Raw genomic sequence first — 26,852 nt, forward strand, 5'->3', positions numbered from 1 at the left:
CCACAGGATATCCAAATACAGGCAAGGTCTTTGAGTAGCTCCCGCGAAAAAAAAAAACTGGGTGAATATGGCACACTCCAGAATAGCAAAAGTCCAATGAAGCTGATGAATATACCGCAGGTGCCGACATTGAGGGAAAACATGGCACAATCCAACATAGGAAATATCGGAAGAATGGGGAAAGCGGCCCCTATAACTATGCGAAAGCATTTCCCACAGGTGCTGAAGCTCTTATACGCAGGAGTGTGAAGAGTGAAGTCTGAAATTCAAGATGGTGGCCACACAGCATACCGTGACTTATGGCTCACGGCGCGCTTGAGCGCCAAACATTGTCACTCAGCGAGATATTACGTTGTTGGAGGTCGAGTCGTCATAGATGATCCTTGTGGAGAGTCGCGCGGCATAAGCAGTGAGGTGAGATGCGCATGCAACGTTTAAAAGACATATTGACTGTTAAAACTGCCACTGAACCAAAACTCACCACAAATGTGAGTCCTAGCACAGCCAATAACCTCCCACACTTGGCGGTGGCGATTTGAAAAGTCACTGTAAAAGACGCAATGTAGGCATACAACAAAAGAACATATATAGCATGCAACGCCAGAAAAGGAGTCAGCCACAGTTTATAACTCAGTGACAGATGTAGGCCAAGTGCGCAGGAAGGGATAATGTCTAGTAGTCACTCCTCCATGAAATCGAAATGAAGACTGACCACAACGTCCATATGTCACATAAGAGAGGCTTCTCCCAGTATTAAACAGCTGCGCATCTCCTAAACACTGGAGCACCGCAGTTGAAGGTAGCACCCGGCAATAATAAATAGCAGAGCACAGCAGGCTTCACAGTAGCTTGTTTGTAAACCAGATGACTTCAAGCAACTCATTGACATTTCTGAAGGCTGCCAAACCCAATTAGTAGTAGTAATGACTCAAATAGCGGTTGCAGCAAACAAGGAAAATATGAACAAAGACACTGTAACTCCAGTACAGTTTAAGCAGAAAAAGCAAGAACTGGCACACTTGGGTTGTGGGTGACCAATATCAAGGTCACTGGTGGGGCTCAGGGGTGCCAGCTTGCTTCAAAATACACAACTGTTAATTAGAAAAGAAGTCCTATACCTTGAAGTTTTCTTTAGGTTTCAATTTTCAATAGGAAATGTTTCTATTTGTCACAGCTTCCATCATTGCGGTGTAATATGCAGGTTCTTTCAAAATCGTCGCCAAAATTAAGTGAACAAAGGAAAGTCCTGTCCAGGTAGTTTCTTCATCTAGGTTTATTTAAGATAAGATGTTGAGGAGAGCCCCACCAGGAGCAGCCTTCCTGCCGCTCAGCCCATCCTCCAACTCACATCTCACTCATCCAACATTCCACTCACCAACATTTTCTCACAGTCACTGTGGCTGAGCAGCAGGTATAACGATATGTCTTTCTTAGTCTCTCTGTCTGATTTGAAAATGTCTGTATTTTTCTATCTTTTCAGCCTTCTCTATCTGTGTGTAATAAAGATTTACAAAAACGTTACCAAAGACCAATATCAAGGTCACTGGTGGGGCTCAGGGGTGCCAGCTTGCTTCAAAATACACAACTGTTAATTAGAAAAGAAGTCCTATACCTTGAAGTTTTCTTTAGGTTTCAATTTTCAATAGGAAATGTTTCTATTTGTCACAGCTTCCATCATTGCGGTGTAATATGCAGGTTCTTTCAAAATCGTCGCCAAAATTAAGTGAACAAAGGAAAGTCCTGTCCAGGTAGTTTCTTCATCTAGGTTTATTTAAGATAAGATGTTGAGGAGAGCCCCACCAGGAGCAGCCTTCCTGCCGCTCAGCCCATCCTCCAACTCACATCTCACTCATCCAACATTCCACTCACCAACATTTTCTCACAGTCACTGTGGCTGAGCAGCAGGTATAACGATATGTCTTTCTTAGTCTCTCTGTCTGATTTGAAAATGTCTGTATTTTTCTATCTTTTCAGCCTTCTCTATCTGTGTGTAATAAAGATTTACAAAAACGTTACCAAAGAGCATTAACATAGGTAAGAGGCTGGCAGCCAACACTAGATCAGGTGTTAGTTTGACCTTTTGATTTTACTAAACGTATGTTTATAATATAGTTACCTATAGGGTTTTTTTTCAGCAAGATTTCATCCATAAGTCTGCTGTTGTGTCATTCACATTTTTCTTCCAGTCACAGCTCACTTCAGCCTTTGTCTGACTTCACTGTGAGCTATAACATGCTTTTCTTTTACATGGAGCGCATCCACACACAAAGTAGTTCCCTTTAGTGCCAGGGACCACGTTGGGAATGTGTGCGTTTTTGGACCCAATTTTTTTTTTTCTCAGATCAATGTTTTTTAGTTTGATGAGGACTCAGCAGCTTCCCTAATAATAATGTTTTGCAAAACCCCCCCAAAAAAACAAGAAAATAATTGCCAATGTTAAATGGCTGGCGGCCAACACCAGACCTCTTAGCGTTGCCAATGCGTGTTTCATTTGGGATCACATGCCTGGATACTGCCTGAGGATGATGATAAGGATTTGATACCGTTGGTGCCAGCTGACCAGAATGAAAACATAACCAGGGGTCTTGCAGTGGATGGAAAAGATGAAATATAGAAACATTGATTTTCAGAAGCACACATGACTGAAAATATTGCAGTACATATGAGAGCTAAACGTGACCTCTGCAGTATGACCTTTGGAAATAATATCACAAGTTTATGCTTTATTTTAAAATGAAGAATAGCTTGAGAAAATTCTGATAAATTACTGATATAATGAACGAAAAAAATCTCATCATATGTCTGTTTTTCTTATTTTTTACAAGAGTCTGAGTTAAAGAGGTGTAGAAAAGAATTTCTAGAGTTGTCTAATTTTTTTCTGTCACAGCTAACACAATATACCCTGACAGATAGTTGGAAAAATTAAATATCTTTCAAAGGAGAAAATGATTATATTTTAATCTTTTAATATTCGCAAAACTAACGTTTACTATACAGATTTTTTTAGAAACATTTTTTTCCTTTTAAAATTGGTGTCTTGGCGCATACATCCACTCTCATCCATTCTCTGCCACATCTGTCTTTTAGACAGCAACAATGTCCCAAAGTAAATCAAGCACATAATATTTATAAAAAAAGAATCCTTTTATGCTCTCCAACTACTGCTGTATGGTGCTCCCGATTCATGTTGCTCAACATCCAAGTTTTTCGAAACTGCAGGATTGTGTTTTTCTTGCACAAGTGGTGAAAATATCACCCATTTATTTGGGGATGTACCCTATCTGTGAGCAGTGCTGTTGGCACAAAGATCAGCTTCATGGAGGTAATATTGTGGATAAAGACCCTGGGCCCGATTTGCTAAGGATTGAGGGGCATGTTACCAAGCAATACCGATAATTATCGCTATTGCTTGGTTAGCGTGAAACAATTATCGCCGAGCTGCAGTGATTTTCATCGCAGATAAACCTTGGTATTACCAAGGTTTATCGCAAATGCGATAAAAATCGGCCGCAATGCATGAATATCGCTGAAAAGTCCGCGATATTCATGCATTAGCGAGCTAATGCTCTTAGCCATGTTATCCACCTACCATTGGATAACATGGCTAAGAACTGCTCAGGGGCAGGTGTTAGTTTTTGGAGATATTCGCGCTTAGCATGAATATCTCCAAAAGTTGGTAATAGGAGATAGCGATGTTAGCGACTGTTTCCAGTCGCTAATATCTTGGCACGCCCACTTTGCATGTCATTAGTGATAAATATCACTGACATGCAAAGCGGGGCCCAAGATGGTCGCTATCTCCTACTAGCTGTCGCTAACTGGTGTTAGCGACAGCTAGGTAATAGGGAGATAATTTTATCTCTCCTTTCTTGGCTTTTAAAGCCAAAAAAGCGGAGATAAACCCCCTTGATAATATGCCCCTTACTTTTTCCTTACGCCACACACGGCAACGCAAGTTTTTAGGTATGTATAAAGCCACTCAAGGGGCAATTTGCTCCCCCTTCTGTGATTTTGTAAAGAAATCTAACGCAATGCAGCGTCAGTGGCATCAACAGTTGAAATCAAGATTTTGTGCACCATGCTCAAGGCCAAGGACCAGGCTGTTTACAGAAATTGGCCCCTCATTGCACCTCAGCCAGACATCCTTGATAATGTTGTCAATGCTCATTCAATAACACGATTTCATTAGGCCACCAAAGCTACAGCTGGGCTGAGAGATGTGTTTGCACATCTCGGCTCAGCCCCTTCAAAGCTTCACATCCATAAGATACGCTTTGCGTATGGAAACGTTAGAGTGCTTGAGTGGGATATACTAAGGGCTAAAAGCCATTCCCTTCTGCCATCACCGCTACCTCATCCTTGCTATCCATCAATTGGAAAATTAGGACATGTTGTCGGATAGCTGCTGCTTTTCGGAAGAGTCCCTCTATCCCATTCCCTCCCCATATGTCAGTTGTGAGCATTCGAAGGACAATAAGAACATTAGTGCATGCACACAGAACACTAGTGGCAAAGACATTAAAAGGTATAGGAGACTGTGATGTCACAGTAGAATGTTGAGGTGCCGTGAAACTCATTTTCCCTGAGGAGAGAAAGCTGGCCCGAGGGTGGATTACAGGAGGGAATGCAGCTAGGTGACAACATTGGTTCACTTGTCATAATTTTCTGAGAAAAATTCCTTCAGGTACAAAGTCTTGAGTAGTTCTTGTTTCAGAGCACTATCTTTGACTCCCTTCATTGGGTTAACATCAGAGCAGCCTTGTTTGTTGGTTCCGAGCCGAACAGGTTAAGCCACTTCTTAGAGCAGTGGTCTTCAAACTTGTTAATGCCACACCCCCTCCGGTGTTAAAAAATTAACAAATGGGGCACCCAATGAAAACATATTTTTCCCAATTATTCTATAATACTGACAACTTTAAATATGTATAAACCTATTAAAACATTGCAGCTACCTGTTTTAAAAATGCAATCAAATACATGATTGCCAACATACTACTCTGGTCAGCCAGGTCTTACTAAAGTGTAAAAGTACCATTCAGTGGCCCTCCCCTTTGACACCTATTCCCAGCCATCATATGCATGATAAAAGATGTTAGTAATGGCCCATTGTAAATTAGCCTTCTGCCCCTCTGTTTTCTTTCAGTAAAAACAAAGCAGTGTTATCAGCATGAGGATTCTCCTGGACAGTACCTTGTGCCCCCCGTGGGATCAATTAGGCCCCCCAAGCCCCCCCCAGTTTGTAGACTTCTTCCTTAAAGTATTGAATCAGTGCGGTAGGTGGTGAGGGAGCGGGGTTTTCTATACCTTAAACTTCGGAGGCAATCATTAAACAAACCTTGTCACTTGTTGTATGGACCTTTGTTCGCCGACAAGTAGAGATTAAAAGAAGCAAACATCAATCCGATGACGTTAAACCATTAATGACTTTTAGTACAGTCAATAAAGAGATGTTTGAATGTTAAAAAGTCTTATTCTTAGATTTAATAATTTTATTGATTAAGAGTTTGTTTTTTAAAACATAAGCATTAGACATTATAATAATTAATGCTTCGATATAAGTTCAAATACAATTTTAGTCAAAGTAACAGTAATTGTTGTTATAATGCAGCAACCGTGTTCCATAAAGGAAGTTCCCAACTCTAAATATATTAGAATAAGGTGTCATTTCAGGTACTCAATAAAGAGTTATGATGAAAGAAATCAATGCATAAGCGTAAAGCCTCTGCCTATCAAGCTGGAAAGCATTCTCGACTCCAAATCACCAGTGTTAGAAATGGGGGTCTCTAGTTGGCAGAGATAGGTGCCTTTGTCCAAGTAGGGAGCATTGCTTCTAGTCAGGGTAAGTGGGATACACACTTTAGATAACATTCCCTGCTCACCAGCTTGGTAGCTTGGCACGAGCACAAAGGCTTATCCCAAAGGCAATGTGTAAAGTATTTGTACCAACATGAAAACACCACAAAAGGACACCAATCTAGTTTAGAAAAATAAAATATCTTTATCTAAACTTAACAAGACTGGTTTCAAGAACTTGTACCATAGAAAACTATGGATGCGTGATTTTTACACAAAGTACCTGTAGTTGCGTTAAAATTCACAAGGCCAAACAGCGGCAGATTCGGAAACAAAGAGATGCGTCAACTCCTGAGACCTTGGGGAGGCGATGCAACAGTCCCGCTGCACACAGAGGAAGGTTTTTTTTTTAAATAAAGTTTTATTGGCATTTTGGTAACCACATTACATCTGTATCTGTGAGTGTTGTTTACAACAATTACCATTTACATACAACTTTGGTTCCCACATGCTTTATTTCAGTTATAACATGTACAACATATTTTTGTAGTTACCTTCCCTCCCCATCTTCCCGTTCTTGGTCAGTCTGCATCAGAGTACATGATCTCCTATGCATTTCATCGATATATCTATGTGTTAAAACCCACTCATGTCCTAGGCAGCTTTCCACATTTATTTTTTGCTATGGGAGGCTTCCCCATCCGGGGTTGCCCGAGATACATTGGTTCCCCTGTATATCTGCCAGCGTAGAGGGCCATGACAGTAGGTTCTCCTCAACTTTAACATCCTTCCAAACAGATTTAATTCTTACTGATTTCGCAGTCGCCCATTCGCACACATCCCTTATCCAATCCCTATTCTACGGGGCCCGGGGATGTATCCATGCTATAACTACCCGAATCCTAACCAGGATCTGTCCCAGATTGTTGAATCGTCTGATAAGTTTCTTGCTCTTTGGCACGGGCAATACTCTCAACAATGACTGTCTGACATCCCTGGGAATGCTCCAGCCCGTGACCTCCCGTAAACATGCTAGCACTCTCTCCCAAAATGGAAGCAGCAACGAACATGACCATACCATATGAAGGAAATCCGCTCCTTGTTGCTTACATCTAGGACATTCATAAATGTGGCAAGAGAACTGGGAATTTAAGGAAAAATCTGCACTACTGTTGAAATACCATACGCTATATAGGAATAGAAGGTGCTAGGTCCAGACACGTGATCCCCACACGGCCCTTAAGGAAGATAGGCAACCTACCACCCAAGAAACTGAACTTTGTGTGTCTTTTGTGAACATTTGGGAAAACTAATACTTTGTTTATCTGTATGTTCGATTCTAACAACTGTTTTGCAATGGTGCATAATTTTTGAAGGGTGCTGTCCAATTTCCAAAATCTAGGACATTCATCCCTGCGGGACAGGTAAATTATATGTAGTGGGCATGGGGTGAGGTATACTTGATGTACTAAGTTATATTGGAGGAGCTTGAATCGTGCATTTGCGCTAATCCTCTGCACCCCCTCATGTACCTTTCTCCAGTCACCCTCTTTTAGGGGTTCATCTTGGAACCTGTCCCACCTTTGCTGGATTCTAAGAGTCTCGCCTGGTAAATCATCTCTGAGTGCTCTATAGAGATGGGAGACTAGTCACCTTCTCCCGCCATGTACAGCATGATTTCTAGAGTGTTAGTAATGAAGGGTTCCTCTGGGAACCCCAGCCAAAGTTCACGTACAACACTAGAAATGTTCCCATATTGCAGGAATTGGCCAGGTCCGGGGTTGAAGGTTTCCTCTGCTTCTTCCCGGGTCACGAACCTTCCGTCTACATAAAGGTCCCCCAGAGTCTGGCAGCCGCCATCTCTCCAACAGCGAACTGACATGGAGTCTGCGAAACTGGCGAATGGGCGTAATTCCCACAGTGGCATCTCAGGAGCAAACTGGGCATGTTGCACCTCTTGTCTCACCACATTCTCCCATACTACTGCTACACGTATGACATACGGACATTCTGTGGGGACTCTGCCCCCCAACATCAACAACTCTGTCAGCGTGTGGTCATCGTAAATTCCAGCCAACAGATGTTTCTCCCAGTTTTCCTCGCTGTCCAGCCCGTGGACTGCATGCTGCAGCTGGGAGGCCATGTAATAGAACTCCAAGCGGGGCACCTCCAGCCCACCCTTTTCCCATGTCCTCTGCAATCTTGTCAACCTCACCCTTCTACACTTCTTCCCACACAAGAGGTCTATCAGCAGACTTTCCAGCGTGTGGAAGTATGATCGCAGGATTATGTAGAATGAGTGCTGCAGCACATATAGACAGTGAGGCAGAACAATCATTTAAATAACCGCAATGCGCCCCATGAGTGGCAGCGGCAACTCAGAACAAAGGCTAATCGAACCCTGCAATCCTTCCACCACCCGGCCAATGTTAACGTCAAGATAGGCAGTGGCTATGTTTGCCAAGCAGATGCCCAAGTATCGTGTCTCCTCCTCCGCCCATGGCAATTCAATATGCGGATGCTCCCCTTCCGGGACCGCTGCCAATCTGCCGATAGGGACTACCCTCGATTTCCCGTGGCTAATGCGAAGTCCTGAGACCTCCCTGAAGTTCTGTAACTCCATCATAAGCATAGGTATAGAGCTCTCTAGGCGCGTTGGATAAACCAATGTATTGTCAGAGTAGAGTGAGACTATATGATTAGTCTCCCCAACTTAACTCCCCAGGGTTCCAGGGCAGTCCTCATTTGGGCCGCCAGGGGCTCCATGGCAATTGCAAATAGTAAGGGAGAGAGTGGGCAGCGCTAACGAGTGCCCCACTCAAATCTAATCAAATAAGCTTTATTCGGTTTTTTGTTTAAAACCATAAAAGCAGCAAGAAAAAATACAAACATGTATAAATGACTCAGCATATCATTTGCAAAGTAAAAAGGAACCAACTATTAAAAGCAAACTAAAATCAATCTGGCAATTCAGCTGAAAGAAAAAGGTACATGCAAAATCAAGAAAAGGTTAAAGGGTAGAGGATTAGTAGCACAAGATACATGGCATCCCCTTTCACCAAGAATTGTGGTTCCATGTCATTTGCCTTAGGGACGGATCGGGTCGGGGGCAGGGATAGAAATCGTACAAGTCCCAGATGCAAATGGGGCCATCTCCCTCTTTGGGTTGGGAAGATCGTAAATAGGGGACAATGTTCATGCTCTTGAATTTAATTAAAATAAGGTCGCCCGGGATGTCTTTGGGCGACGTACCTAGCCACCCCACCCTCCTGACACTCAAAATGCCGCCATCTCAGGTAGATGGCAGTGGTCTGTGTTGTTTTAGCCAGGAAATGGCTTTGTTTGACAGGTCCTGGTGAGTTTCAAATTTGCCCTGACTATGTGCAGGGACCCCAGAGAGAACAGTCACGTAAGGGGCAGCTTCTGGAGGTAGATTAATCCGATTCCTGCTTTCAAGTGCGGTTCTGGGAGCTCTAAGGGGTACAGGTACGGAGTTAAAAGTAATGTCCCGGCTTCTTGGATTAGGTATAGACATGAGGGGTTCAAGAGTTTGAGCTTTCGTGCGTGTCGTTGGCTTGAATTTTTCATTGTTACTGGGGAGAATAGGGTGAATGGGTGTCGCAGTTATTTCAGTTGGAGTATGAATCCTTAGTATTGTATTTTCGATACTGGTCAACCTGTCTCCCAGATTGTTGATTTTTGTGACCAGGGGTGATAGGGCAGTTAATAACAGTTGCTCGATCTGGGCCAGTAAGGTCAAGTGAAGTGGAGATACTGAGTCAGGTATTCTGTTCATAGCCTCAATCGGCAATAATATAGGTAGGTTGGGGGGGGGGTGGTGAGGGGCTAGTGCACAATTTGTCGGAATTCTCAGTGTCATTGTCATTTTCCTCATCCGCCTCTCTACCCACTATAGGGGGGGTAGGTACGTCCTGGACGTAGTTCGTACCACACAGGGCATTCAGCTCCTCCCAGATGGACATGGACATGGTGTGAAACAGTACAGTGAGGGGTCAATAATGATAAGATACAATAAAACAACTCGGTACCTCCACCTTCGTAGAAGACCAGAGGGGTGGCCCGGCCCGGACTCCTCGTGCCTCTGAGGGCCACAGAGGGCCCGCCCTTTGCCCGGGCTTAGCCCGGCGCGGTCCCGCGACGCGGAGGGAGCGTCCCTTGATGTAGCGCCTCCGGGCGCGCTCTGGCCGGATGCAGGAAGTGGCAGGAAATGGCCGCTATGCTCCCTGGGAGCTGTAGTCTCTAGCCGCGTGTTGGATTGCGGTGGCGGCGAGACGCAGCATTAGGGCCCCAGGAGCTAGCTGGCGAGTGGCAGGTAAGTTTCTTCCCTCTGTGCACTGTGCCCCGGCGTTTCTGTCCCCCGCTCCACCGAGGGAGCATCCCTTGATGTAGCACCTACGGGCGCGCTCTGGCCGGATGCAGGAAGTGGCAGGAAATGGCCGCTATGCTCCCTGGGAGCTGTAGTCTCTAGCCGCGTGTTGGATTGCGGTGGCGGCGAGACGCAGCTTTAGGGCCCCAGGAGCTAGCTGGCGAGTGGCAGGTAAGTTTCTTCCCTCTGTGCCCTGTGCCCCGGCGTTTTTGTCCCCCGCTCCACCGAGGGAGCGTCCCTTGATGTAGCGCCTCCAGGCGCGCTCTGGCCGGATGTAGGAAGTGGCAGGAAATGGCCGCTATGCTCCCTGGGAGCTGTAGTCTCTAGCCGCGTGTTAGATTGCGGTGGCGGCGAGACGCAGCGTTAGGGCCCCAGGAGCTAGCTGGCGAGTGGCAGGTAAGTTTCAGCCCTCTGTGCCCTGTGCCCCGGCGTTTCTGTTCCCCGCTCCACCGAGGGAGCGTCCCTTGATGTAGCGCCTCCGGGCGCGCTCTGGCCGGATGCAGGAAGTGGCAGGAAATGGCCGCTATGCTCCCTTAGAGCTGTAGTCTCTAGCCGCGTGTTGGATTGCGGTGGCGGCGAGACGCAGCGTTAGGGCCCCAGGAGCTAGCTGGCGAGTGGTAGGTAAGTTTCTTCCCTATGTGCCCTGTGCCCCCGCGTTTCTGTGCCCCACTCAAGAGCGAACCATCCCGACACCACCCTACCCACCCGGACTCTAGCAGCGGGATCTGTGTACAGCCACCGCACAGATTTTAAGAAATGCTCACCTAACCCGAGTCACCGGAGTACCTGCCATATATAGGACCATTCTACTGAATCGAACGCTTGTTCGATATCCAACAGTGCTATGGCGCAATCAGTCTCCAAAAAACCTGGGGCATGGCACACGATTGCCAACCAATGCAAATTATGAGAGCTACTCCTTTTCGGTATGAAACCAGCTTGATCCAAAAGGATAAGCTGTGGTACCCTCGAGAGGAGACATTCCGCCAGTATCCCGCTGAGTAGTTTCACATCAATATTTAGCAGCGAGATTGGCCTGTAGGAACTTGGCAAGTTGGGATCCTTGTCCTTTTTCAATATCATGGCCATCAGTGGTTCCCTCATAGAGGGTGGTAGAAATCCCTTTTCCAATGCCTCATTATAGACTTCCAAGAGCCTATGTGTCAATAGGGGAGTCCATCAGATCCCAGACTTTTAGCAGATTTATAGCCCGGTTTAATTCCACTTTGGTGATCGGGGCGCACAGGGCCTCCGTTTCCTCGGGTTCAAACCGAGGTAGCTCAATTAAGTTCAGGTAGGTAAGAATTGCCTCTAGGCCTGAGCAAGACTGCTTTGCATATACTGCCTTTAAATGTCTCACCAGCGCGTCTGTAATCGCCTGCTGTGTGTATACCAACGTCCCGCTGTCGGCTCGGATCTGCATAATTGGTATCACTGATGTTTTTTGCCTCACTAGTCGAGCCAGTAATGCCCCTGTTCTGTCTCCTTCTCTGTACAAAACAGAATGGTGGTGTGGCACACCTAAGGGTTTAATATATTTATCCAGTGGTACTGCGCAATCAGCTTTTTATTCGCTTTTTTGGGCGCCTCAAGAATGTTTCTCTCCCGGCCTGTGAGAGAACGAATTGGAGACAATATCAATGGGGGCGTGGGAACATCCCACGCTGAATCTTGAGGAGCGCCAATGGGCCTAGGCCTCTAAATTGTCAGACGTTACTTCAGTTTAAAGTTGAAAGTATCTTTATTCCAATTATATCATCATAGTAGTATATTTAGACATCATATAATTCATTGTAGATTAGTCATTGGAATCGACATTTGCATAACAATCCTTTGAAACTCCCGTAGTTAATCCCAATGCATTTCGGGACATGGAGTCCCTTCATCAGGGGATCTAATAAGGAGATAAACATCGTATTAGGGCGGACACAAGAGTGGGGCTCATCTAACACCCGTGGGATTAAAAAAACCAGAAAGTGAGTCTGTCGCGTGAAAGTTGTGGCGTCTTAGACCAAGTCCAGTTACTAGTTATATGGTCCATTCAAGGTGAGAGTGATATATACATGCTGGTGATTTTAGAACTGAAAGAAATTGAAAAACATAGGCTGCAGTAATCTAAAACCAGGTAAAACAACGTTAGGTGTGAATCTGACGGAGGTCTCAGTGGGAAGCCCCGGTGAACGTAAAGGTAAACATGCGGTGACGAACAAGGATGATAACCGGGTGCAAGAACCAACCCAAGATCGGAGTCAATATGGTGAATAAACTTAAATGCACGTAGTGCAACAGGGTCTAACGGACCTTAAAGTCCGAAGTAAAGTGCCTAATGGGACTCACCAAAGGGTCGAGCGTGTAGTCAGTAATCCGGCGTTTCCGCGTTCTGTGGAAGAGATGGCGTGTTGGCGTGTTGGGACAGTTAATAAAATAAAAAACGGACTGACGGGATTTGGGCGAGCACGCTAAACCAGAAACATAAAAAACGGACTAAGGTGAAAGTATTACGAGTAAAATGAAGGCGGATAGGACAATGAACCATAGGGGAAGGCTGGGACGCCGAACACAAACAGGGGACTGCTTGTGAAACCTAAGTCGAGTGAATTTCCAAATAAACATGATTCAATCTTGAATAAATGATATTAAATAATGTGTTACAAACGTTATGAAAATAATATGTGTGAAAAAACATTAGGGTTTGAACAAAAGAAACGGAAGATGAGGGAGTTCTGAAAATGAGTATAGAAAGTAGAGGAAAATTGAGTAAGTGAAGATGAGCTAGTTAGTATGAAAAAAGACAAAGTTTGAGCTAGATAGTATAAGAGACTCAAAATACTAAATCCCCGCTGGCCGCTCATTTCATATCTGCCTCACACAACATCAGTCAGCTGAGGTTCCTGGCACTGGAGGTTGTCCCCATGAGACCGGGAGTTGATAATCACAAGAGACTTCTACAACGAGAACTAATTTGGATGAAAATCCTGGATTCCTGCCAACCTTTTGGTCTCAATGATCGTACAGAATTGAGTTGTTTCTTATAAACACTGTCTTCTCTTATACTATCTAGCTCAAACTTTGTCTTTTTTCATACTAACTAGCTCATCTTCACTTACTCAATTTTCCTCTACTTTCTATACTCATTTTCAGAACTCCCTCATCTTCCGTTTCTTTTGTTCAAACCCTAATGTTTTTTCACACATATTATTTTCATAACGTTTGTAACACATTATTTAATATCATTTATTCAAGATTGAATCATGTTTATTTGGAAATTCACTCGACTTAGGTTTCACAAGCAGTCCCCTGTTTGTGTTCGGCGTCCCAGCCTTCCCCTATGGTTCATTGTCCTATCCGCCTTCATTTTACTCGTAATACTTTCACCTTCGTCCGTTTTTTATGTTTCTGGTTTAGCGTGCTCGCCCAAATCCCGTCAGTCCGTTTTTTATTTTATTAACTGTCCCAACACGCCAACACGCCATCTCTTCCACAGAACGCGGAAACGCCGGATTACTGACTACACGCTCGACCCTTTGGTGAGTCCCATTAGGCACTTTACTTCGGACTTTAAGGTCCGTTAGACCCTGTTGCACTACGTGCATTTAAGTTTATTCACCATATTGACTCCGATCTTGGGTTGGTTCTTGCACCCGGTTATCATCCTTGTTCGTCACCGCATGTTTACCTTTACGTTCACCGGGGCTTCCCACTGAGACCTCCGTCAGATTCACACCTAACGTTGTTTTACCTGGTTTTAGATTACTGCAGCCTATGTTTTTCAATTTCTTTCAGTTCTAAAATCACCAGCATGTATATATCACTCTCACCTTGAATGGACCATATAACTAGTAACTGGACTTGGTCTAAGACGCCACAACTTTCACGCGACAGACTCACTTTCTGGTTTTTTTAATCCCACGGGTGTTAGATGAGCCCCACTCTTGTGTCCGCCCTAATACGATGTTTATCTCCTTATTAGATCCCCTGATGAAGGGACTCCATGTCCCGAAATGCATTGGGATTAACTACGGGAGTTTCAAAGGATTGTTATGCAAATGTCGATTCCAATGACTAATCTACAATGAATTATATGATGTCTAAATATACTACTATGATGATATAATTGGAATAAAGATACTTTCAACTTTAAACTGAAGTAACGTCTGACAATTTAGAGGCCTAGGCCCATTGGCGCTCCTCAAGATTCAGCGTGGGATGTTCCCACGCCCCCATTGATATCCTTCTCTGTACACCCACTGCCTGTAGGCTGTGGTGACATGTTTTTCTAGCCGACAAAGGTCAGTCAGAAGGCCCTCCTTGGCCGCGCACCATTCCCTCATTTTTTGAGGGGCATGGCAACCTCGGACTCTAGTCTACTTAGGGTGACCTAGTGCGCAGCCACATCTCACTCCAACTGACGCCGGACCCCGTATGATGTTTTGATGTAGATTCCTCTCATGGCCACATTTATGGCCTCCCATTCTGTTGCATGACAGATAGCCAACTCGAAGTTCTCCTGAAAGTACCTGCTTAGTTACTCAGATACTGTGGCTACGAATGGGGGGTCTGTTAAAGCTTCAGTATTTAACCTCCATAGGGTTTATCTCTGATCTAACCTCAATACCCCCTAACCCCATCAGGACAGGGGAGTGATCCAATAGATATCTGGGAAGGTCCGTGAACCCCCCGATACAAGGTCTCCAGAGAGAAACCAATAATCTAGTCTACTGGAGGTTACTGTGGAGGGCTTGTAACACGTCAACTGCCTAATGGCGAGATGACGCTCTCGTCGTACATCCCGAAGTCGCATAAACTCTAGCATATCTCTTAGTGCACTAGTCATTTTAGGCTTAGTGTGAGCTTGCGGAGGTTCATGGGCTAGAAAACCATCAATGACACAGTTAACATACCCTGCTAGCAGTAATGGTGCCCCAGGTACGGTGAAGCCACATCATGAAGAAAAAGGGAAAAAGAGGAACTATTAGGGGCATATATGTTAATAATGCAGACTTCGGTGCCATCTAACCTCCCGTGTAGGATCACATATCTCCCCTCCTTATAAACCACGTGGTGCAGGTGTTGAAAGGGAACCCCTGGTGCCACCCATATCAGAGCCCCCCTAGCAAACCCAGAATATGAGATGACATACATTTGTCCTCTCCATTGTTTCCTTAGACATGCTATAAAGTCTCCCCAGATATGGGTTTCCTTAAGACAGGCTATAGCTACTTTTTATCTCTTTAAGTATGCCAATATGCCCCCACGTTTTTCAAAGGCTGCAATGCCTCGGACATTCCATGTTATCAACTTACTCATTGTGGTCGCAACAGAGTGCATATTTCTCTCAACCATGTACTAATTTTTTCAAAATCTGTCGACTGACGCTTATGAAGGAAGGGCCTCTTAGAACATCCCCGAACATTACCAACTCACCCCCACCCCTTGGGCAATAATACATTTCCCTCCCCACAATAACATACCAAGGTGAAGACATGTTGATGCCGCCTCACGCCCCCAAAGGGAAGCCCCTAAACTTAGAACCTTATAAAAAAGGAGAAAATAACTACCACAAGTAGCACCTCCCGCCCACCCTTCCCAACAATAGTGGCTGGCTAGCCGGTGAGGTGCGAGGCCTGGCCTGCAGCTCCCCAACCAGGTACCTGCCTCTGGAGGGCATACCCTGTCAACTTTTTTCAGTTTGTGTGATAAAACTTCCACGTGCATGTCTTCTGTTTCCCCCCGCCGCCACCCAGCTGTTTTGTTCTTACTAAATGTCTCAAATTAGCAGTCACTGCTGCTTCAGGCAAAGTGTCTGTCAATCCTCCGCCACACACCACAGCTAGCTGTCCGTATCCTCACTGGGATTACTGTTCAGAGGTCGGTCCGGTGATTTGGCTCATGAGTCGGGCACAATATCCGAAGCCTGTAGCATTTCAACTGGACAGACCTTGATACGACCAGGGCTCTGGTTAATGTTGGTGTTCTGTGAGGGAGTTTGCTGGTGTTGAATTCTGGGTTGCCTGCCCAATCTTGTTTTCTAGGGTGTCACTGTGGAGGGCACAAAGCAAGCGCCCGGGGATGCCCCTAGCATCCAGCCAGTCACTCGCCTCTGCCGCCAAAAAGAAAAACAATGCCTTTCCTTTGCTCTCGACCCTCAACTTTGAGGGAAAGAGTAGACTGTACTTGAGGTTTAGGTCTCACAGATGCCTTTTTACTGTCAGAAAGGATCAGCGTTGTTCCTGCACTCACTTTGTGTAATCCGGGAAGATGGAAATCTGGTAGCCTTACTATGTCAGTGGGCCTCGGTTTGGGGAAGTTGCAGGATGGCAGCAGGGTTGCGGAAATTGAGAAATCACGCAATGAGAGCCCTGGGCGGCGCTCCCTGCTTCAGAGGTGGGACCAGCACCCTGTGCACCCATTCCACTGTAAAAAAAACTTGGAGAGCTTCTTAGGGGCTAGCACAGTGACCCGCCAGTCTTCCAGAAAGAGTTCAGCAGCCGGTCCTTCTGCTTTTTCTGGGAAGCCAACAAAGCAAAGGTTATTCCTACGTGACCTTCACTGCACATCTTCTGCGCAGTCATCGAGGTGCACCACCTGCTTTTGAAGGTCAGTGACCGGCTCCCATAGGGTGTGAAGCTCTGTTTGCAAAGGGTCCACCGTGTGTTCAGTGGTTGTCACCCTATCCGAGACCTACCTTAGATCACATCGAAGTGGAGTAACAATAATGGCGAGTGAGTTTTATGGATCATCTGGTCCCTCGAATAGCAGTCAGCAAATCCGCTATGGAGGGCGCTCGGTCATCGGTTTGTGCAATCCTACCCTCACGCACTGTAAGGGCTGCCGCCTTTGCCCCCTGATCTAGTGGGAGTGGGAGCATGTAATTGGTGATTTTATTTGCCTGTGCTGCCCTGCTGTCTTTCTCTTTCACCATTTTAGCGGTGTGGCCCCCCTGTTCCTCTCTATAACTTCCGTTACGTCACCAGGCAGGAGCCAGGATCCAGTTGCCATGTAGTGGTAACACCTTTCCACTCTCCCCGGGTCTTGGGTGGATCACCCAACCCGGCTTCCAGTCGCCAAGATAGTCGACGGTTTTGTTTATCCGTGCAGTGCTCCCCGTTCTCCCAACTGAGATCTGGAATGCAAGGTGCGGTCAGATCTACTGTATATTCCAGGATGCTTGTGCCGCCCTGTTAGTGTGTGTACCACCATGCAGGCCTCATCTATGAGTTCCCACGGCTACTGCCAGGTTTCCCCTCACCCTGTCAGGTGGGCTCAGATTATATACCCCTCCTCCATGTGATCTTTACTCTGCGTGATGTCTCCGCTTGTGGTGAGTCACTCCAACCCGGAGGGTCTGGTTATGATGACCATCTGCGAGGCCTTAATTCTCATGCCCTGGCACTCCCAGTTCAGGCATCGAATGCTGTCCGCTTCTATTCTCCCATTGGCACACCGCTTACTTTTGGTCTGGCTGTGTGGGGTGGTTCCTGCTAAAGTGGGCCGCTTGCATCTGGCCTCTATAGGGTTGCGCCGGGCACACCCTGTTCATGTGAGTCCACGCTGTGCAGTATATTGTGGGGACCATGCCTGTCCCCGGTGCACCGCTTCCTTACCCTCCGGCACCTCCCCTATGTAATGTGGGGGTCAAGTCACCTCAGTCTTCCCAGCAGCCAGGAACAGACTTCTCCTGCATGCGGTTGGGGCCCTACGATGCTCGGCCCATATCCCTTCACTGGAGCGATCACGCTCCAAGTCGTGTCGCCTTCCTCTCCGCTATCAGGCCCCACCTTGCAATGGCGAGATGGCTGTCGGGTCGGGCTGGCCATGTTCCCACTGTGCTGTGTGGTGACTCAATGGAGGGCCGGGATCAAGCACCTCTGTCGCTCTCAGATGACCCACCTCCCTTCACCGGCACTGTCGCTCATGGGATCAAGCTGACATCCATCCCGCGGGCTGACGCTCACCGGAGCAAGCTGCCACACACCTTGCGGGCCTCACTCAGAGCCGGCAATAAGGCTGCCTGTCCCGGTCGGCCGCCCCTCATCTCTCCGCTCCAACAGCTTTCCAAGGCGGCTGCGGAGGGTCACTGGACGGCACCAAGGGAGGCGAGGAACTCCCAGAGTCTTTGTTGTGCCGTGTACCACCATTTTATACACTCAGGATGATTCCGGATAATGCGCTGGCGGGAGGTCTAGGAAAGCACATCTACTCAACCATCTTGCTTGTCCACGCCACACAGAGGAAGGGTTGCATTGATTCCGGTCTGCATGGGGAGTGATGCGCCGATTCTTCGTGACAGTTCCGGTCCGCAGATGATGCATTTGGAAAACTTGCTGCACACTTGCGATGGGTGGAATTCTGGGATCCGTCGGTAGTCGATGTGGCGGTGTCGAGCGGTGCTGCATCCGTTTTCTTCAGCCGTGATCCCTCAATGCATTGATTCTTGCAGTGGCGAAAGGCAATGCGTCGATTTTCGCAGCGGCACAGCAATGTGTGGAAATTTCTCTTGCACCATGGAGATGCATTGGAAAAACAGCTGCAAGAAGATCAATGCTCAATTTTTGCAGTTCTTCAAGTTTCTTCTTTCTTTCAGCTCCCAAACAGCAGCAACAACCTCCAGAGGTCTAAAAACTGGCACAGGCACCTCTTGGTAGTTCAGAACTCATAGCAGCAGAGTTCAGGGGACCTGGGGTGAAGTGTTTGCATCCTTAGACTTCAGAACAGGATGCCAGCATATGCAGGCCCTTGGAGATCTTCTTCAAGCAGGGGACACAGCACACAGCAAAGTCCTTCTCCTTTCCTTGGCAGAAACAGCGACTGCAGGCAAACTCAGCATAGCACACAGAAAAGGGGCAGTATTTCTCCTCAGTCTCTCCAGCTCTTCTACTTGGCAAAGGGTCCTATGGAATTCCAGGGATGATCTAAAGTTCTGTGGTCTGGCCCCCAATATTTATACAGCAAATACTTCATTCTCAGGTGGCAGAGAAGTCCTGTGCCCAGTCAAAACCAGTTCTGTCCTCTCTGGTGCAGCTGCCTGGCAGGAGGTGGAGACAGCATTGTGGAAGGCAGACCAGGCCCATTCAGGTGAAAGGAAATCTCCTCCCCATACTCTAAATGCAGCACCGATCTATTCAGCCCAGCCCTGACTCATCCAGACTCTCTGCAGCCAATGCACATCCCCAGTCTTTCACTCCAAAACCAGACAGCCAATACACATCCTAGCAGAGGTACACTGGATGGCTAAGCAAGAAAAATCCTACTTTCTAAAAGTGGTATGTTCAAACAAAGAATGTAAAAATCACCCTTACTAAAAGATACATTTTATCACTCTGAGTTCAGGCATACTAAACTTCATTTCCCTACCTTGTTCCCAGAAGTAGTTACACTTATAAGATGCATAAGCAAACTCTCCATTCTATCCTATGGGAACAGATAGCCTTTTTAATAGTGAAAATCAAAATTGGTAGTATTTCACTATAAGGACATGCCACACACACCAGGACATGTCCTACCTTTCACATACGCTATACCCTGCCCACAGGGGTACCTGGGGTCTACCTTAGGGGTGACTAACATGTAAGAAAAGGGAAGGCTAGGACCTGGCAAGTGGGTGCACATGCCAAGTCGACATGGCAGTTTACAAACTGCGCACATGCACTGCAGTGGCAGGCCTGAGACATCTTTTCAGGGCTACTCATGTGGGTGGCACAATCAGTGCTGCAGGCCCACTAGTAGCATTTGATTTACCAGCCCTGGCACACTTAGTGCACTTTACTCGGGACCTACTAGTAAATCAAATTTGCCAATCCGGGAGAACCAATCATAATTACAATTTATACAGGGAGCACTTGCACTTTGACACTGATCAGCAGTGGCAAAGTGCCCTAAGCACCTAAGCCAGCAACAAGGAAATCCAGCACAGCATCACAAAATACAGGAGGTAGAGGCAAAAAGTCAGGGGAAACCACGTCAAGGATGTTAGGTCTAACAAACAGATAATCAATAAAAATAGACTGAGCAACCTCTCATGTAGAGCAGAATTAGAAACTCAAAGATGAGTCCTGTCAGAATGTCAGGAAGGAATTCATCTGCTACTCTAGGAACAATCACTAATATAGACACACAATATTCTATGTTGCAACATTATTTTCTTTCGGCTCCTGCGTCCTCCAAACGGGTTTTAATAACTCTTGGGAATAGGCAAACTCCCCATTTTCTCACATTTGCACAATCGTTTTAGACTCTAGACTGTAAAATGTTGCATTGTTCCTATTCTGTGGTCCAGACTGTTCTTTTTCATGAGTCATTCTTCCTGTTGCCTCCTCTCCTCCTGATGAGAACCTGAATATTAGTTGTCTAATACAAAACAAGTGTCCATTCGGTAGCTAAGAGACAGCTTCTGGAAAATCACATCTGCAACAAAGAGAAGGAAGACATCATGTGCAAACAACAATTTAAACAAGAAAACAGGCCTTTGAATGTTAATGCATTATTTTCACTTAACAGGGCATCCACAGGCTAGCTTAATTCAGCACTTACTTATTTTGCTTTAAGGCCTATAACATCAAAGCATAATTACCTACTACAAATCTCCATGTTATGCAGATGTACCATTGAATCGTTGGACATTATTAAAAAAATATATATATTTGCAAATAAAATTTGCTCAGGCAGCTTCTTTTCAATATCCTAAATGGCACCATTTTGTCACGGAACACTAATTTCTGTCTGGTGACTTGGAAGCAGGTAGGATGGATAGTTTATTGTGTAAGTGAAGATTGAGGCCACCACTCCCAAGGAGCAATTAGAATACGTCAAACCTCACAGGGAGCCCACTCAGTTCATGGCAATGCTATAGAACTCCTCAGCATTTAGGACATTGAGTTAGTACATAAGGCTTGGTGAGACAGAAAAGGGAGGCAATGAATTCATTGAGAGGTAGATGTGTGGTTCCATAGGGTGACCTTGACTTAGAATATAGCCAAATCCAGATGAGAAAAGAGACTCGCAATAAGTATTCCACATGGAGGGCCATATTTTTTAACATAAAGTGAGCACTGAAAATACAACTTTCCGGCAGGTATTTGACCCTGCTTTGGGCTAACTGGTGTCTTAAATAGCAGACAGCTCGAGCAGCGTTTTTTTACCACCATAGACAGTGGTAAATGGTTGTTGGTCACTTGAACTGCAAAGGAATAGGCTTCTTTTGACTGAAATGAACCTATTTACATTTGTTGACATCTCTAAAGTAAACCGAAGAACATAATACAAGAACTTAAAGCAAACTAACACAGCAAACTAATAACAAGGCATACGACAATGAAACAGTCAAAACATAATGCAATACACCAACAATCTATACAACAAAATAGCACAGTACAAAAACGCAGCACAAAAACATAACAACATCAAAAATACACCACATCACCACCACAAGAGAATGCAGTACAACAAAAATACACACATATTCTGATCACACACTGCTTTTGAATAGGAAGGTAATGAAGACTACCGGTAAGCAGCCGTGGTCCGTGCAGATAACAGCACTGGCACGGTGGGGCCCCGTAAGGAGGGATTTCGATGAACAATCACGAGGGGAAATTAAATGAATAATTTTCCCTCTACATCGTCCCTCGAAATCCCCCTTACCCAGCCCCACCGCCTCACTGCTGTTTTCTGCATGGACCGCGGCTGCCGGTAAGTAATACAAGAAATACTGAAAACACCCAGCATATCGAAAGTAAAATGAAATCCTTTTATACCACTTCTAAGGATGAGCCATTTTCTAATCTCCCCTGGCACAGACTTGTCAACTGATAGTGGCTCTCTGCCACAGGTGTACATCGACAGGTGATGCATTCCCTCCCCAGACTTTACTTTGTGAAAGATTGAAAGAGTCTTTAACATGCATCATTTTCATTAAAAAGTGTTTAATTGTAAGAAAACTTTCCCACAGCGTTGCCCCTCCCCATTAGAGCATTCTATAGCCTTATAGCCCGCCGTAGAGGGCTATATCGGCTATTAAAGGCCCTCTCCAGCTTTAAAGGCCCGAGCCGAAGGCGAGGGCCTTTAAAAAGGGAAAGGGACTTTAATAGCCGGTATAGCCGAGCTACAAAGGGATATAAGGCTATTGGAACATTCTGTCACTAGAGGGCATAACGTTCTAACAAAAAAAACAAAGCCTTATGGGAGCGTGAGGGGATTAAAATCCCATCAGGCTCCCTGAAACCTTTGTTCACAGCCAGAGCTGTGAACAAAGAAACATTGGAATGTTGGAGCTCCAGGCTTATACCAGCCATTATAAGCCCAGAGCACTCCATTGTTTTCAATGGAGCTCCCAACATTCCAATGTTCTAATAGCTGGTATAGCCCAGCTACGAAGGGATATAAGGCTATTAGAACATTCTGCCACTAGAGGGCAGAATGTTCTAACAAAAAAAAACAAATCCTTTTGGGAGTGTGAGGGGATTAGAATCCCCTCAGGCTCCCTGAAGCCTTTGTTCACAGCCAGAGCTGTGAACAAAGAAGCATTGGAATGTTGGAGCTCCAGGCTTATACCAGCCATTATAAGCCTGGAGCACTCCATTGTTTTCAATGGAGCTCCCAACATTCCAATGTTCTAATTCCTCTTAGTGTCTTACCTGGTGTATTTTTTGGGTGCTTTTATTCTTGATATAACAAGATGTGTGGGGGGGGGCAAGTCCTTCATTTGTGTCTGTATCTGGGTAAAGGTAGGGCTGCAGCCCTCGCTCATGCCCACAGATTTATTTTTGCTTGGAAACTTTAGATTGTCTATGTTGGTGGCAGGAGCCTCATCAGTAAGGACCGGGACAAGGAAGACAGATGAGGAACTAATATACATGATATATGGTAAACCAACATCTTTCTACTGGTGCCGCTGTGGAGAAAACCAGAGAGGAATTAAAATTCAGAACATGAAAATGAATAATGCACACCAGTTCGAAGTGTGAACGTTATTTGGTTCATAATTAGGTGATAGCAAAATAAAACAAGAATGCCAATAAAGGTCCAGGGAAGACACTCGTTACAGTCGAACCTCTGGAGTGGCCATAGCGGTCACAAATGTGCGTGGATTATACTAACATGCATGTAATGAAATCCATAAATTCCTCTATTATTCAGTTACACTGACAACATTGAAAAGGTCAATGACCCTCACTGTGAGGAAGTTGAGACCCCCACCTCCTATTAACCAATAGGCTCCCATTAAACTTCTCTAGCGCATAGAAGGGGAAGCTAGCACTTAGACTCCCGGGATTTATTTTTTGAGAGCCTTGCATCACTTTTGCACTGCACAAACTAGTACAAGCATGATGCAGGGGGTCTCATAAAGATTTATGAAGCCATGCAAAGCCACCCTGCGTGGCACTGAGTGGCCTCGTAAATCATGAATAAGGTGACAGAGAGCAAATCACTGCATCGCCTTACTCTGCGCCCGAAAGGCGTTCCATGGGTGTTGCGGTGGGTTTTCCCACGCAACACCCATAGAATTTGATGCTGCCCCAGATTTACAGAGCAAAGTAAACCGGGGGAAGCACCACAAGTGGACGCTTCCCGAGGTGAGGCGCAACGAGGAGAAATAAGTTAATTTCTCCTTGTGTTTTCCTCTTTCCATGTACACATAGAAAGAGGAAAAGTCTCTTAGGATTGTTTTTGTGCTGGAGGGTGCCCCTTCCTACACAAAAACAATCCTGCCTGAAACCGAGGCACCCTTGCACCATGACGCATGGGAGCCTATATTGGCGCTAGGCTGCTGAAACTGCACCGGCGCAGGTAGAAAAGACAGGAATGCACCGTATTATACAAATACAGTGCATTCCTGCCTCTTCACTTTAGAATAGGGCATCGCTGCTCGGTGCCTTGCTTTGCTGCCCTCCGCCAAAGTGTCATAAATGAAGCCCCATAGTTGTACGAGAAACGTGCTTACTTCTTGTTGTTACATACATACTTTTATGAATTATTAAATTTTTTTAATTTTCTCAAAAGTTAAATAGACGTCAGAAAGAATTCCATATTTTAAAACTACATATATTCATATAGAAAAACTGTTCAGCCTGCTGTGGGCGTCTTTGGTGCAAAGTGTTTGCTATGTTTGTTATTTCCGGGTGTACTGTTCTTTATTGGAATACCTCATTGCAAGCGGTAGTGCAAACAGCAGATCAAAAATTCGATATAATTCTGAAGAGTAACAGTTTTAAAACTTTTAAGGAACGCTTTATGCATTGTGATTTGCACACATTTAATTCACCCCACCTGAGTCAACACATGACCACACTGCTGACATTGGCATACTTGTTTTCTGCACTTTAACGTATATCCGCTATTTTCTGTTTTTGACAGAGTTGCCAGCATGTACTTACAGAGACGGCCGGACCGAATAGGCCGCTTGTATAAGAAAGCAGTCTACTACCAGTACACCGACAAGTCCTTCACCCAAGAAATTGAGAAGCCAGCCTGGCTGGGCTTCCTGGGGCCCATCATCAAGGCAGAAACTGGAGACCGCCTGGTGGTGCACTTTAAAAACTCTGCAACAAGAAACTACTCGGTGCACCCACACGGGGTTCAATACACCAAAACAAACGAAGGTAATGTTCCATTGATGGTGCATGCAGCATTTACTTTAGTTCTAAGCCGTCCTTTTCCTGCCTCCTTTGAACTTCTAATTTGTTTCGTTCTCAGAGGTCTGATTAAAAGGGCCCTACTCTCTATGTCTACACAACAGTTTTACCTGCTACGGAGAATCAGATTGGTGTGTTGGTGAATTAGATTGGTGTGTTAGTCTCTCATGGCTGACAGGCCAGCAATGTTCCTAAAACGATAAACTAAGCAGTCTGTTAATAAGCAGTTTTGCATCTAGACTTCTCTTAGCAGTGGTGTTTGTTAAATCTTACGTTTTTTTTCATGTTTGCTTTACTTGGTGTTTTCTCCATCTCACAGGTTCAGCCAAACCATGATTGTATACGAGTCACTGGGAGACTAAAGTATTGATGGCCACATGGTCTAAAGTGAAAGTTTGGGCAATAATGACAGAGTCCTACATCTATTCACATCATACGTTTCTCGCCGAAAATAATTTAATCCTGCATATCAACATATCAACACCACTATAAATATATCTATCTATCTGTCTGTCTGTCTGTCTGTCTTGTCTATCTATCTATCTATCTATCTATCTATCTATCTATCTATCTATCTATCTATCTATCTATCTATCTATCTATCTATCTATCTATCTATCTATCTATCTATCTATCTATCTATCTATCTATCTATCTGTGAGAAGTTGGCCTGGTATATAATGCTCACTAGTTCTAGTGATCACTTTGTACCATCCCAAGCAACCCTTATGATGATGGTTGTAATTCAACCTTGTAGACCAGTTATCCTAGTGGTAACGTGGACAAAGCAGTCTTAGGCTAAACTCTGAAAGGCATGTGAAGCCAGCTGTTATACCATACACAACCCCCTTGAATACCAAATGAAAGGGACACCACACAGATATATATTGAAAATATATATTGATTTATTAACTATTAAAATCCCCTGGACTCTTTATGAGCACAGAAGCACAAGCGTAAAATCACAAGACAGTTTAAAATATACAAAAGTTGCACAATATGGATGAGCCCTAGGGGCCACCTAAACCATATACTAAATAAGTGGTATAAGAGATACCTAAAGGAAAGTGAAGAGGCCTAGGGCCTTGGGAATCGCTGGAGCTATTCGAGACTGGAGTTAACTAAGTCGGGAAAGGCCCACGGGACTCGGGTGCAGTGTTCAAAGTGCACGCACTTCTCAATACAAAGTCTATGGTGCGTAAAAAGCACAAAGTTAGAAAGTTAGGAACCTTCCGAGTGACCTACGGAGCTGAAACTTAAAACACAGGCCCTTGGGATGTGTACCAGTGCAGGAGCACCGGCGGAGCTGAGTTACCTCACCCACAGGAAGCGGGTGCACAGGGTCGAAGATGTGTCGGGTTTCGTCACGCTGGTCGATGGTGCTTGGAGCTGAAGATGCTGCAGGCGGCTCGATGAGAAGAGTTCCGGTGGATCCAAGGGTGGATCAGAAGAGTTGAAGACCTGAAAGCAGAGGGGACAGTGTTCAAAGTCACTAGCCAGTGACTACCGTGGAACCAGATTGGAACCAGGCGATGTCGGGTGCAAACAGGCGTTGTCGGGTAGCTTCTTTCTGCAGCCACGTGGATACCCGGGGTCGAGGACGTCCAGGAGTCGGTCACGAGCTGTCCCACGTAGGCTTCTCGCTGTTGGCGGTGTCGGCGACCTGATCGGAGCAAACAGGCCTTGGCAAATGCAAGCCACGCAGAAGTTGAAAGATGCTGTTCACTCGGACCAGCAAGGTCAGAGCGGGTGCTCCTTTTCACAGGAGCTTGGGTAGGTCTGGAGCAACCAGACCTGCTGTTTAAATCTTCGGGTTCGTCGCCAAGATGGCCGCTGACCACGTGGCTAGTGGCCGGGATGGCGCGTCGAGTGGCACAGTGCAAAAGGGCCCCACGCAGATCGTGGAGATGCTGGGGGGCTGATCTTTGGTGCAAGGGCTGCTCGGTGGTGGGGGTTCTCAATCCCCAAAGCACAACGTCGAGGATGCCTCAGAAGCTGCGCAGTCAGCTTTACGAGTGTCTTCCAAGAGGTCCGGTCCCACG

The 26,852-nt window shown here is 45.7% G+C and overlaps 1 protein-coding gene across 1 annotated transcript in view; it reads left to right on the forward strand.

Moving 5' to 3' along the window:
• The window catches only part of LOC147683721 (ceruloplasmin-like), a 427,036-nt gene that overhangs the window by 45,263 nt on the left and 354,921 nt on the right, over positions 1 to 26,852 (forward strand). Inside the window, exon 2 of the mRNA XM_086944094.1 lies at positions 24,533 to 24,777. Coding sequence (XP_086800220.1) covers positions 24,533 to 24,777 — 245 coding nt within the window. The remainder of the gene's footprint in view (positions 1 to 24,532; positions 24,778 to 26,852) is intronic.

The sequence above is a fragment of the Lissotriton vulgaris genome, chromosome 11, assembly GCF_964263255.1.
Source record: "Lissotriton vulgaris chromosome 11, aLisVul1.2, whole genome shotgun sequence".
Classification (NCBI taxonomy): domain Eukaryota; kingdom Metazoa; phylum Chordata; class Amphibia; order Caudata; family Salamandridae; genus Lissotriton; species Lissotriton vulgaris.